The sequence below is a fragment of the Harpia harpyja genome, chromosome 7, assembly GCF_026419915.1.
Source record: "Harpia harpyja isolate bHarHar1 chromosome 7, bHarHar1 primary haplotype, whole genome shotgun sequence".
Taxonomy (NCBI): domain Eukaryota; kingdom Metazoa; phylum Chordata; class Aves; order Accipitriformes; family Accipitridae; genus Harpia; species Harpia harpyja.
Genome location: NC_068946.1, coordinates 24,541,280 through 24,554,176, shown reverse-complemented (window position 1 = coordinate 24,554,176; position 12,897 = coordinate 24,541,280). Strand labels below are relative to the sequence as shown.

General features: G+C 35.2%; 2 protein-coding genes across 2 annotated transcripts in view; one reads left to right on the top strand and one right to left on the bottom strand.

The window, feature by feature from the left end:
* DNAH7 (dynein axonemal heavy chain 7) overlaps positions 1–12,897 on the top strand; it is a 117,403-nt gene that overhangs the window by 92,196 nt on the left and 12,310 nt on the right. Inside the window, exons 50-53 of the mRNA XM_052793210.1 lie at positions 103–438; positions 2,935–3,061; positions 4,252–4,446; positions 7,482–7,574. Of these exons, the coding sequence (XP_052649170.1) occupies positions 103–438; positions 2,935–3,061; positions 4,252–4,446; positions 7,482–7,574 (751 nt within the window). The remainder of the gene's footprint in view (positions 1–102; positions 439–2,934; positions 3,062–4,251; positions 4,447–7,481; positions 7,575–12,897) is intronic.
* Positions 8,349–12,880, bottom strand: LOC128144405 (baculoviral IAP repeat-containing protein 5.1-like). The gene is made up of 4 exons (XM_052793209.1): positions 11,700–12,880; positions 10,504–10,613; positions 10,059–10,173; positions 8,349–8,600 (listed from the first exon to the last, which is right to left on the bottom strand). Exons 1-4 carry the CDS (start codon positions 11,835–11,837, stop codon positions 8,415–8,417), a joined length of 549 nt encoding a protein of 182 aa, XP_052649169.1. The 5' UTR covers positions 11,838–12,880; the 3' UTR covers positions 8,349–8,414.

Here is a 12,897-nt window from a genome sequence, read left to right as displayed (position 1 = left end):
GTTGCATACCATGAATAGAATCTACACATTATCTTATTTTATTAAAACTAAGAGAAAACAGCTGTAATTTTTGTATGTTAAAAATCTTCTATATTATTTTAGGCAACTAAAAGAAATAGAAGACAAAATTTTAGAAGTTCTTTCAGCATCAGAAGGAAATATTTTGGAGGATGAAACTGCTATCAAGATATTGTCTTCTTCCAAAGTTCTGGCCAATGAGATTTCTGAAAAGCAAGCTGTAGCTGAAGAGACAGAAAAGAAGATTGATGCTACTCGTATGTGCTATCGTGCTATTGCTATCTATTCGTCAATCTTGTTTTTTTCTATTGCTGATCTAGCCAACATTGAACCAATGTACCAGTATTCACTCACGTGGTTTATTAACCTTTTCATGATGTCCATAGATAATTCGGAGCAATCCGAAGTTTTACAAACAAGGTAAGAGCGATAATTCACCATTTGTAATTGGTGATATATTCATAGTTACTCCAGAAACGTTACTGTCATTTCTCCAAAGTGTATTGTCTCAGGCATTGTATTTTGAAATATTTTTTGTACGTATATATGTCAGATATTTTTCTGGAAAATAATTTATTCATAGAAACAAAATGGTACAATATATTACAAGTGCAACATATTCCACTATTTCTATTTAGTAATTGCTACCTCACGTTGTGTGGGAAAGTATCAGTTAAAAGTATCAGATAAAAATGGTCCACTTGCTTTGTTTTTATATTTCGTTTCATGTAGTGACTTTGTATGTCTTCAAGAAACAGACAAGAAACTTTTTCACACAACTGGTGAGAGAGAATGAAGTCTTGTGACTGGGGCTCTTGGCTGTAGAGGGTGCAAGGCAGTAATTATTAACCCAACTATTTTTTTTTAATTCAGTTTGATTCTTGTTTTATGCTTAAGATGTTTCTCCCTCTTCCAGATTGTTCATGAGAACAGGAGAAACTATGCAATCTTTAATGACTTGAATTTATTTTGCATGTGATGGACCTCACTATTATGCTCACATTAGGCTTATTCAAAATACACCCTTTAAAGCGAATTATCTACACAGAGATTGTTTAAAGAAAGTTTTTCAGTGTTCTATCACATCAGTTACTAAATTCTACTTCAGTGGCTTTATTTGATCTTCAAATCACAGAGCATTTCTTCTGTTACTTAGCTACTTGCCTGTTCCTCAGATGAACAAAGAATGGGAGAGGGAAACTACTCTCCCAGTTTGTATACAGAAAATTTTTCTAATTAATATTGCAAATGGGAATTTCTGAATTATCCGTTACTGTCCATATTATTATACAAGTAAGTTGTAGTGCCTGCTAAGGTAGTGTTTAATGTGTAGTGTTCAGTTTAGTGGCATACTGGTCATGAAGGTTATTTTTTCATTAGAATTTAGTCAAGGTCTGGGCAATCTAAGTCTAGCATAACTGTTTTATCAAAGATATCGCTACTAATCATTTAAGTCAGGGTTTAATATTTTGGTATATTTGAAACTACATTCAAGGTAGCCTTTTAGCAATAATGCGATGTGTGTTCTATAAACCTAGCTCTTTGACTTTAAATCTTACTCTTTTATATCTCAAAAATACCCTGTATGCCTGTGTGCCTAAATTAAAGTAAGCAATAAATAACATAATCTCATTTTGATTCAGAACCTTTCTGACAGCAGAAATATAAAGATACAGGACCTGAATCCCAGCTGACAGTATGCATTCCCAGGGAATGATTGGTGTAAGCCCATTTTGATAATTTTGCCCAGTGAAGGCAGAGGAAGACAGACTCACAGAAAATTCTCTGTGAATTTATAATTCACATGGGACTGTGTTAGTCTGTCTTCACTAGTCAGCCATTTTTTACTACAGGGTCTGTGCTGAGATTTTTTTTTTTTTAATCATTCTTTTCTCATGCAAACTATGTTACTTCTGTAACTTGAAAAGAGTTTACTTTTTGTCCCATGGCCATCTTTGTGTCAGTATTTTGTGTATAAATTGTTTGTATATCCGTTTAACTGATGAGGAATCAGTAATTTTGAAAGGACTTAAAATGCTAAAAAAAAAAAAGAGCAGCATTTATATATTACAGTAATATTATTAAAAATGGTCTATTTCTTGTTAGCTGAATGGAAGAACACAAAAACAGATTGAAACACAAGACTGAAAAGCAGACACAGATCAAACAACACAGCTTGCTCTCAATCTTGATCTTCTGTCAAAAGCTTTCTGCTTTTCAATTATAATAGATCACACTTAGGTTTCTGAATGATCACTGTGTCTGAACTGCAGGAATACCCTTCAAGTAGCTCCCTGCCAAGGGACTGGTGACCTAGGTAGTTGGAAAAAAAGCTATAGCACCTCTCCACATCTTTGTTACTATCTTGAAAGAAGTATTTGAAGTAGTTGTGCAAATTCAGACACTGCATTTCTAACCACCCAAATGGACTTTTCCTTATTTTGACTAGGTATTCAAACTTAAACCTTTGTAAAACAATAGATGGCCTCCTTGCTTTCTATGTGAAGGAAATTATTAATAATAAATCACAGTGTTTTAAATATATTTGTATTGTAGTGTATTAAGGAAAATACTCTGTAGTATGGGAAACATATTTCAGATAACCTTTAAAGATGGACTGTTTTGATTTTGGCCCTGGTATTTATATTCATAATGAATTTTAAAATTGCTGCTCTTTTCTGCCCCTCCCAAAAGGGACCTCTCACTTCCTCTGAAAATCATGTATTACTAAGATGTAATTGTACTTAAATGTTTTTTATGTTATTTTGCTCACAAAATGGTACATGCATTTAATGATTGCTTTGGGGTAACTGACCAGAAAACAAAGGAGATCTAAGTGGTTTGTAATACATTTCCAGAGTCCACACTCCTTAGAGTGCTATTAATAGAAGGTTGTTCTTTTTCCAACACCTGTAGGTTGAAGATTCTTAAGGATCATTTTACTTACTCACTTTATGTCAATGTCTGTCGCTCCCTCTTTGAAAAGGACAAGCTGCTCTTCTCTTTTTGTCTAACTGTGAATCTCCTGAAACATGAAAGATTGGTCAGTAATTAAAAATAATTTGCAGTTTGATATTATAAATATTAAACTCCATATACAAACTATCAGTAATAGGAACATATAGGATAAGAATAGAAAAATAAGTTTATATATAATTATATTACTTAAGCCTCAATTTTGTGGTGTTTTATTTTCATTTTAATAAGCAATTATAAGCATTGAAAAAGATTCTCCAGAAGAAAATAAATATATAACAAAAAGGTATGGCAAAACTGAGCTAGATGATAACAGTTTTTCTAAACATTACTTAAACCAAAACCCAGCCTATGTTATTCTTAGTGAACACTTTATAAAATTTTACTGTAATGTATTCCGAGTTCTAAGAGCATATAAAAATGAATTGTAACCACTGATTTAAGAAACTACTCATCTTTTTCACTTAAGGTGCTAAATCTGTTTATTTTTGCATAGAATTCCTCAAAATCAAACACTTGTACCAGCTGAATTCTATTAATTTCTAGTAATTCTTTACAAAATATTTCTTTACAGGATTTTTAAATTCATAATGAAATACACGCATTTTAACCATATTATCTGCAAAACAGTACTTATGGTTGCTTGGAGTTGTTTGTTTCAGTGTAATAAGGAAACATTTAAAATTTTAGAAACTTTTGAAATTTTTATGTTGGGGAATACATAGAAGTGAATTCTTTCAAGAGCTGACAGTAATAATCATGGGACGCTGTTCTCATTTACAGGGACTTCAATTTACAAATTTAAGTCATCAAAGAAATTTTGTGATAAAGGAGTATTGAGAAAGGAATGAGATATGTAATAGGCTGATACTTCTTTTTCATATTTAGACTTGCATTATAGGAAAAGGTTGCAAAATGCATGGTTCCCTGAAATATGTCCAGTATTTTTTTTCCTTCCACATTTTGGGATTTGAAGAATGGGTCTAAAAATCTAATCAGTTAACACTGATTCATTCCCCAGGTTAGGAATGCAGATGAATCTTTATATTGGCTCATATCTTAGGCTTTTTGATTCCTTAAATTCATGTTTAACTGAAAACCAGACACTGAATACTCTGGAAATAAGCTTTTAGTAGTTGTATAGAAGCTTTTTCAACTAATGCAAGAATTCAGATAAATGTATTGATTTCCTACATAATGTACTGAAACCATTATATTTTATTTATTTAGTCCTGAGAGCAGTGTTTTTAATTGTAGATTAATGAGAATGAGTGGAAATTTCTGTTGACTGGAGGCATAGGTTTGGACAATCCTTTTTCTAATCCATGTACCTGGCTTCCTCCAAAATCATGGGATGAAATTTGTCGACTAGAAGATCTGCCATGCTTCACAAACATTCGTAAGGATTTTATGCGACTGAAGGATGGATGGAAATTGGTATATGACAGCTTGGTATGTTAACATTCCTGATTGCTTGCATTCATAAGCTAATTAACACATTGAAAATATTTACTCAGGGAAAAGAAAGTGCTGTCATTTTACATAGTATGTTCTTACATATATGAATGTAAACATTTAAGCAAATGGTGTGTTGTAGTAGATTATTGCCAATTTGTCAGGTGGCTTCTGAATAGCAAGTCATGATTTGAATTGAATTTGGACAGAAAAAAGGCAAGAAAACTTGGAGTGGTAAGGTAATAGTGAAATTGGTTAAACTTAAGGCAACCACTGTCCCTTGCCCGTCTATACATTGTTTACCGTGCTTTGAGGATGCCTTTTCATGCTATCATGTAGCATGCTGCTTTCCTGGATAAGTGTAAAAAACCCCAATTATTGCCATGCAGAGAAACTAGAATGGGATTTGGGAGACCTGTGATTCCATATTTTCACAGTGACCTGGTATATGCATTAATGACTGACTTTGTCTTTATCTGCCTTCATCACTGTTTCCTTAAAATCTAAGCTCTTCAGATGATTTTCACTCCACATTTGGGCACTTGCTTCATCTTTAATCTTACTGTTAACACCTTGTTTTATTTGATCATACTCCCCCGTTCTGCTTCTTGATATGCAAAGTGCTCATCATACACATACCTCCTGAACAAGTGATTAAAAAAGTTATCCTTCTTTCCTACTTGCACCATCTGACCATAACCACTTCCATGTTCAGATAATACTGTCCATTTGTGCTAGTCCATTAACCACTTTTCTCACTGTTAACTTAAATGATGAAAATTTATTGCCAATATTCAGTCAAATGACTCAGGACTTCTTACACATGTTTCAAAAAGATTAATTATATGTTTTATTCATTGTAAATGTCAAGGATTTAGAAATCCTTTCTATTTAAAAAATGGGCTGAAAGTATGCAGAGAGGAAAAGAATGGATTTTTGGTTGGAAATGCTCATAAGTGTATGATGAGAGACATTAAAGAAACTAAGCAGCTGCAGCTCCTTCAGTTGTCCAGATTGCAGGAAACAGGCAAATAGCAGAGATAAAGCTTTTATTGGGCATTTACAGAAAGATACAGCAAGTTGAAGGCTTTAGTTCTTCTTTGGGAGATAGTCGCTTGGAAAATTAACAGAGAAATGATGACATTTGAAAAAGAGATTGAGAGAGGGGACTATTTCATTACGTACTTTGGAATTACAGCTTTTTAAAGCAATGCCTAATATAAATGAAAGGTGCTGACCTTCAGAGTAAAGATTCAAGATGTGTGTGATAGTTATGTGAGAATTCACGCAGTCAAACTGAAATAAACAGAAATTCCTTCATTTAAGTGGTATTCAATAAAATGAGGTCTATAGTATCAGGTCATCAGTTAACTGATAAAGAATCTAATAAACAGTAACACTGAAGCCAGGAACATTCAGTTACTGAACCTGGAGTGCTAGATCAAAAGGAATAGCATTATCTATCTCTGTCCTGATATAGAAGAGTTGCTATGCCTTTTACTTTTGTGAAAACATTTTAGTTACCTATCTAGCTTTAATACTAGTACTTTCATGTGAATGCACTAGAATTTCAAAAATGCTAGTTAATGGGTCTTAGGGAATATTCCTTTTTAATAGCTGTATTTTTTTTTATCAGTATAGTTTATCCCCAGTAACATGCAACCAGCTCTTTTTTCTGTCTTGTCAGTGATACACAAATTTAAATGAAGGGCAGTTTCATGCATGTATGCATGTGTGTTAGAGAGGGCACAAAATCAGTGTTGCTTGAGCCACTTTGTCATCAGCAACCATACACGGAGTATGAATGTTTTTCAACGGAGTTTGAGATGCACTTTTCTCCTCATACTGTTGATCAGGTTGCTTCCAAAAGTAGGGGAGACCTGACTTCAACTCCCCAATTCAAGGATTCATTGTATTTTATCTAAAGTTGTATTGCACATCTTGGAGTAGGGACTGAAACTCAGTTCTCCTCTAGCTTGCTGACTTAATTTCAAAGCTACTGATGCATCTCTTCTCATAGAGAAGTAAAGAGATTTCGGCACAGTGGCACAACTCGGTGGAGTCTTTAGTGCAACCTTCACTCTGTTTCCTAATTCACTCAGTTTTCTACAACACTTGCAAATTTTTAGCTGAACTCTTCAACAGCTGTTATAGATGTCATTGAGGTACCCATTTTTCCCATATATTAATATAATGCAGCATTCTGGGTTCTGACTTGAAACTAAGTGCCTAGAAGTTGGGGAAGGAGGGACCCAGGCTCCAGATCCTTAGCAGAACATGAGCTCCATTATGATTTGATTTGCTAAATCAAATTTGCTCAGAATGCAGTTTGTGCAGGTCTGTCTGCATACCTCTTTGCCCAACCCTCTACAGGCAAGCCTAAGAGGCTTACAAGCAGAGCTGTAATACCAGTTTCCAAAAAGGCATACCCAGCTGGTGCTGTACTTCAGTCTAATAAGAAGTTAACCTGCCACACAGACTGCTGTTCCCAATCTGATAACTGCAATAACAAAATAACAGCTGGATTATTCATAGGCCATTTACAAACTAAGTTCTCTGGTGTATTGTTTGACTTAATTTTCTGATTCTTGTTTTCCTGCACTCATTTTCTGCATTCAGATGCAACCTAACTCAGTTATCATGTAATACTGTAATGTGATTGTCATTGATTATATGGTTATCATTGTAATACTAAAGACTGACACCATAATTGAGTTCTAACAGAAAGAGGGAGGTAAAGTACATTTTCAGTTTTCTTCCACCTCATTCCTTCTCCACTTTCTAGAGAAAAACTTTGGGTTATTGTCTGTTAAACACTTAAAAATTACTATAACTTCTCTGCTATAAGAGAAGCTTCTTAGATAAAAATGTATTTATTTATTTATTTTTAAAGCTTTAAGCATGTCAATGCCGTTTCTGTAGATTAAGAAAAAATACATCATGGATTGATGTGTCAAGTTAAAAGATAATTTACTCTTGCTATAGGTAATTCACAAATGCTTTAAAGAATGTTGAAATACATATGTTTTTAGGATCCCCAGCATGAGGATTTTCCTGCAGAGTGGCAAGACAAGTTGGGGCAGTTCCAAAGGATGCTTATCATTCGCTGCCTGAGGCCTGACAAAGTATGTACAAAACTTTCATCTTATTCAAAAAGGTCTGTCCATCTTAGAAACCAAAAGTATTTGCAAGTATGCATTTGAATGGTTGACTATAACCATTCTACAACAGTCTATCATAAAGGAAAATAGGGATTAATGAGATTTCAAAAAAAAAAAAAGTTTGAAATTATAATGAAAAAACTTTTTAAAACAGAAGGGTAGGCCTTTAGCTTTTTTTTAAGTTTGTGTACACACCAAAAATCCCCAGAGCTCTTCCTCCTTGAGACTTACAAACCTTGTGACTTTTTTTTCAGTACACCTGCTATTTTTGCTTATGTAAATTTTTTGATGGATGTCACTATGGTAAATTTTGTCTGATCTAGGAAGATAATTTAATGGTAAGCAGGAGTGTAGATAATGTAGATGCTTAAAGGTAGCAATTATTGCAGACACACAGATCCATTTTTTTCTATGGGAAGTTTTTTGAAGCAGAACTGTTCTGATTTGAGTTTGTCTAGCTGTAAGGCTTGAATGTGGCACAGATCACAATAGGTGCTCACAGTTGTGAATCTTTATTCCAAAAGAGTCAACCTACTAAAAACCAGAACACAAGTATTCGCTTAGACATTTTTCATATATTCACAGGTTAGTGGCACTATTAGTCCACACCTGGCCATAATGATAAGCACATTGTGAAAGATAGGAGTTAGTATAAACAGTTAGGACCTCTGTTCCAGAGAGCCTATGAAAGGAATTCTCTACATTTCCTTGCACAGCTGTTTAGCTTTATATTAGTACTCAGATAAAAATGTGAATGTTTGAACTGTATAAAGAAGAGAAACTTTTAGAGTCAAACTTCACACTTCATTTCTGGATTTTTTTTGACTGACAGTATGAGCTTTCAGAATGTTGGGCAGTTGGATCAGGATGGAGAGGCACTGGCAGCGGCGGTGTATACTGATGTTTGGACACAAAGTTATCCACAAGACGCTGCCTAGTTGCGGTGACTTCTTCTTCAAAAGAGTTTATTACGCTTCTGCCAGTTTTGCACTTAAAGCAAAGCAAAAGATCGAGACTTTCAGTTGTGCAATTTAACTGTTTAGTTCAACTACATTAAAAACTTAGATCCTCAAAAACCCACTGGTCTGCCACTAATTCTAGCTTAGAAGTCTACTTGTGGCTATGGTCAGTAATACTTCTGTCTGATTGATGCAGAGCAGTTTGGCAGATATTTCATATGCATACCCCTATTTGATTCAGAAACTCATCCACCAGCCTTGCCAGTAGGGCTCAGTTCAGTAACCACTTTTCGGTATGTCTAGTATACGTTTAAAGTAAATTGCAAACCTACTGTTTAGCTGTATTTTACATTACATCAGGGAGGGAGAGTTCAGTTTGATTTTTCTTCTGTGTGAAGAGGTATGACCTCACTTCTCAGGATGCATTAGGGTATTAGTGCTTCAAGATGGCAGCATGCTCTGGATCGGCCCTAGTGCATAGCCCTCCACACTATTGGTGACAGTATTCCTGGGGGCAAAGTGTCCCCACTTGAAGCTGCTGCTTCAAGTTTTCTATATGCTGTACTTGGAAATAAAGTAATGTTATGGCCAAGACCCCTTTTGTACCGTGGAACACTGCTCTAAATCATTCACTGTTCAGGTTAGATAACAACATCATCTTTTCACTCTTAGTCCACCTTTTAAGATATCAGACTGCTCCTACTGTGGCATGTGATCCTATTTTTATGTTTTTGATTCTGTTGTATAGGGAACTTAACCTTGACAGTCACCAGGTATATTTTCGATATGCAACATTATCAGGAAGGCAAAGACCTTACTTGTGCAAACCCACCAAATAGTAAGGTGCAGAACCTTTAGTGTGCCTCATCAGGGAATCTGGTTCACTTGATTCTTACTACCCATAGGATTAGGGGTCATCTATCAGAGGTCAGCTGTTCTTGATTAACTAGTTGAAGCAGCTCAGTTTTGTGTGCTTTTGTATATGTCAACACAATGGCATGCATGAAATCCCAGAAGTGGGAAGGAGTAAAACTGGATAACTGTAAAACATTTGAAATGGGCTTTAAAGTTAGAAAGCTTAATTAGACTGATTTACACATAAAACTGGACACATGAAGCAATGGTCTGGTCAAATTTTGTCTTTTTACATGTGTTGTTCATCCCTCCTGAGAAAGATAGAGCTACTCATTGTAGAGCTTTCTGGATTGATTATTACACCCAAGATATTTTTTCTGCTGGAATGAGTTGTTGGAAAAACATTTCTAAAGGAAATGGGTTTTCCTTCAAAAGCTAGGCAATAGGCTACACTGAGAAGTGTTTAGGTGCAGATTTCTTAGCCAATAATGCAAGTCAGTCATTACTTCAGCATAAGTCATGTTCTAGCCTTATATAATCACTCCTTGCTGATGCTTGGAAATCTTAGAGACGGAAGTTCTTGTCTACATTCTAGCTTTGAATCTTATACTAAGATTATTTGGTTAATACTTACAAGGAAGGTTCTCAGCCGTGTCATCTCCAGCATGTAGTACTCCTCCATTGTCAGGTCATCAAAGTGCTTAGTAAGGGATAAAAAGTCACAGCTGTGACGTTTGGTGTGTTCCTCCCTGCAACATAAACCCACAATAAGAACAGATACTAAACGCATGAAAGCTACATTTCAAGAGATGAAGAAATGTGAACAGACGGGTCTCTTCAGTACTTCACCTGTCTATCAGTAGAAGAAGTGTCATACAGAAAACATATGAAATAGATTTTAGTGGATCTCAGATGAAAGCTAGGTGAACTATTTCAGGGTTACTGGGTAAGATAAACTTCCAGTAGGCTTCAGTTTTGTGAACTGTTACAGAGAAATTGGTAATTTTATAATGAGTAAGGGGATGTTGTCAAAGCAGTTTGGAGGAATACTTCAAGAACATTGTTACATCTGTGCTTACCATGGGTCATCATTTGGTTCCCAGCCCTCCAGTTCTATCAAGCAAAAGAAACATTTTGCCACGTCTGGTTCATTTGCATTTGGACAGTGGACAAAGCCCGCCTTTGCCATCTGCAGGTGACAGTTTAGAAGTTTAGAGCCTCATCCAACACACTGCTCATGTTCACATAAGCAAACTGTTTCTGAGAGCTTGCAAATAATGCCTTTCCCCACAATGTCTGTCAGCACAGATCGGGCTGAAAAATAAATTTTAAGGGTGAGGACTGCAAGCAGGTAAATAAGCAACTAGTAGAGGAACAAGGAATAGGCTACAAGTAGTAAACAGATTTCTGCATAGCTGTGGTATCTGCAGGCTACTGGAGTAGCTTTGTTCTACCAGATAACTCTTAGCAGATGCCATGCTACACAGCTATTTCAGTAGCAGTGCATGAGACCTGCCATAGCCAGGACTTTAAAGAATATTTTCAGGGAAAGAACATAGCATACAACCATGGACATAAAGAACTTTTAAATATAACTTATGTGAGTAAAATGCTACAGCTTTAACTTCTATGTTTTCCTGTCGTTTTAGAATCACGTCTGGTCAGAACACTAAAAATTAAGTTTGTTTCAGTTATCAAACTTCACACCTTCTCAGATAACTCTTGCAGTATGACTCGTCTGAGATCCAGCCTGGACATTTCATGTGTATGCCAATGTAGAAGTCACGTGGACTTTTTTTAATGCTCAAGTCAAAGCCTGCAGGGACATAAACATTAAGTTTTCTAAAATGTAAATAATTTTAATTTCTGAATTTTAAGTAGTGATCATTCTGCTACTTCATCCTTCTTGCTGGATGTGTACTTGTTTCTTCTAATGCAGGCTTCTTTTTTATGAATGAAAATTTGCAATCAGGGAGACTACATAATACAAGAAATTAACTTTTAAGTGACAAGAACAAAAAAAATGAAACCAAGAAAAGTAACTATGTTAAATTCTGTAACTAGACTAGTGAACTGATCATGCAGAAGCTAGTCATCCTACTACAGTATTTCTGAGCAGGGCACAGAGCAAAGTTGGAGTATTCAACTTTTCATCTTCAGGCTTAGCAGAAGTTCACAACTCTTCTTGAGCATGAATATACTTAACAATGACTTCACATTCAGGCACAGTACATAAAAAATAAGGCATAGTTAAAATATCCATTTTCAGACTTACGTTCTCTGGAGTGCACTTGCAGTTCTCTATAAAAGGCCAGTTTGTGAAGGTTTTTAAACGGTTCTCATATTCATACATATCCTTAAAATCACTCAAGAGCTTGGAAGCCAAACAAAGCTCTTTCAAGAGCATCTCCATCTGTAAAGCCTGCAATTAGCATAGCCCAGAGCCTCTCTCCTGCTCTCAAATTTAAGGCATTATACTAATTGGTGACACATTGCACCTGTAAAGCAGAGTAAGTTTTAAAGTAAGTAAAAACACAGGTGAGTTTATGAGCAGGACAATCAAGAGAAATGAAGCTACTGGAATTTTTTTTCCCCTGTGTCACATTCTGTGTACGTGGTCACACTATATATTCATTAACTGAAAGCACCTATGCTAATGCAGCATGAAAATTACACATTTTATAACTGAAATGTCAAAAATGCACGTTAAAAACTCTAGTTATGAATACAGCAATTTTACACATAAAATTTTAAAAAATATTATACTGATTGTGACCAAAACAGTTGAATTAACATTGCTATTTGAAACCTTTAGCATTTCTTGAATTTCATGTTCAGAGATTAAATCCTAGTATCACGTTTGCAAATACTGTTGCATTTCTTTAAAGGGGAGGTCGTTATTGTAAAATATTCTAGAGTGTGTCCAGAGATAGAATGAATGGTGAAAGAATTATATCTGTAAGGGTTTACAGGATCAAAGCATTAAGCTGTCATTTTATAAATTGTTTGTCATTTTGGTACAGAGCCCAATTAACTTCAGTATGAAGTTTAAACTCTGGTGTGTACAAGACTGCTGTTCACAGCAGTTTTCTAAGCCAAGATCTTGACACATTTGAAAGGTGTTGCATTATGAGACTTGAAAATTGAAATCCCCTCCAAAATACAGATGGAGCAAGTGCCGAAAAAAATCCGGCTTCCTATACCAGCACATTAGTCTGTCCAGATGTGGTGACAGAAATGAGATTAAGGATCATTTGCATAGGACTTCCAATTTCAAGCCTCTTAGAGCATCTTTTTTGCTTAGATTTACACATGCTAAATAACTGATTTCTCTGGGACTGTACTTGTATCTAATTTTATATGCAGGAATACTGTCCTTGAAATTTATATTAAAATGTTTAGAGTAATATATGTTAATGCTTACACAAAAAATAGGACACTTTAATTCTATTTTTCCTTTTTTGTTTTTTTTA

Bases quoted from the DNA above. Each gene is read 5' to 3' on its own strand.
- LOC128144405 (XM_052793209.1), bottom strand. From the start codon at position 11,837: ATGGAGATGCTCTTGAAAGAGCTTTGTTTGGCTTCCAAGCTCTTGAGT. The intron at 10,614-11,699 runs GTAAGTCTGAAA...TGTCACCTGCAG, and splicing joins GCAAGTGCACTCCAGAGAAC to ATGGCAAAGGCGGGCTTTGT. The intron at 10,174-10,503 runs GTAAGCACAGAT...TTTATGTTGCAG, and splicing joins GAACCAAATGATGACCCATG to GGAGGAACACACCAAACGTC.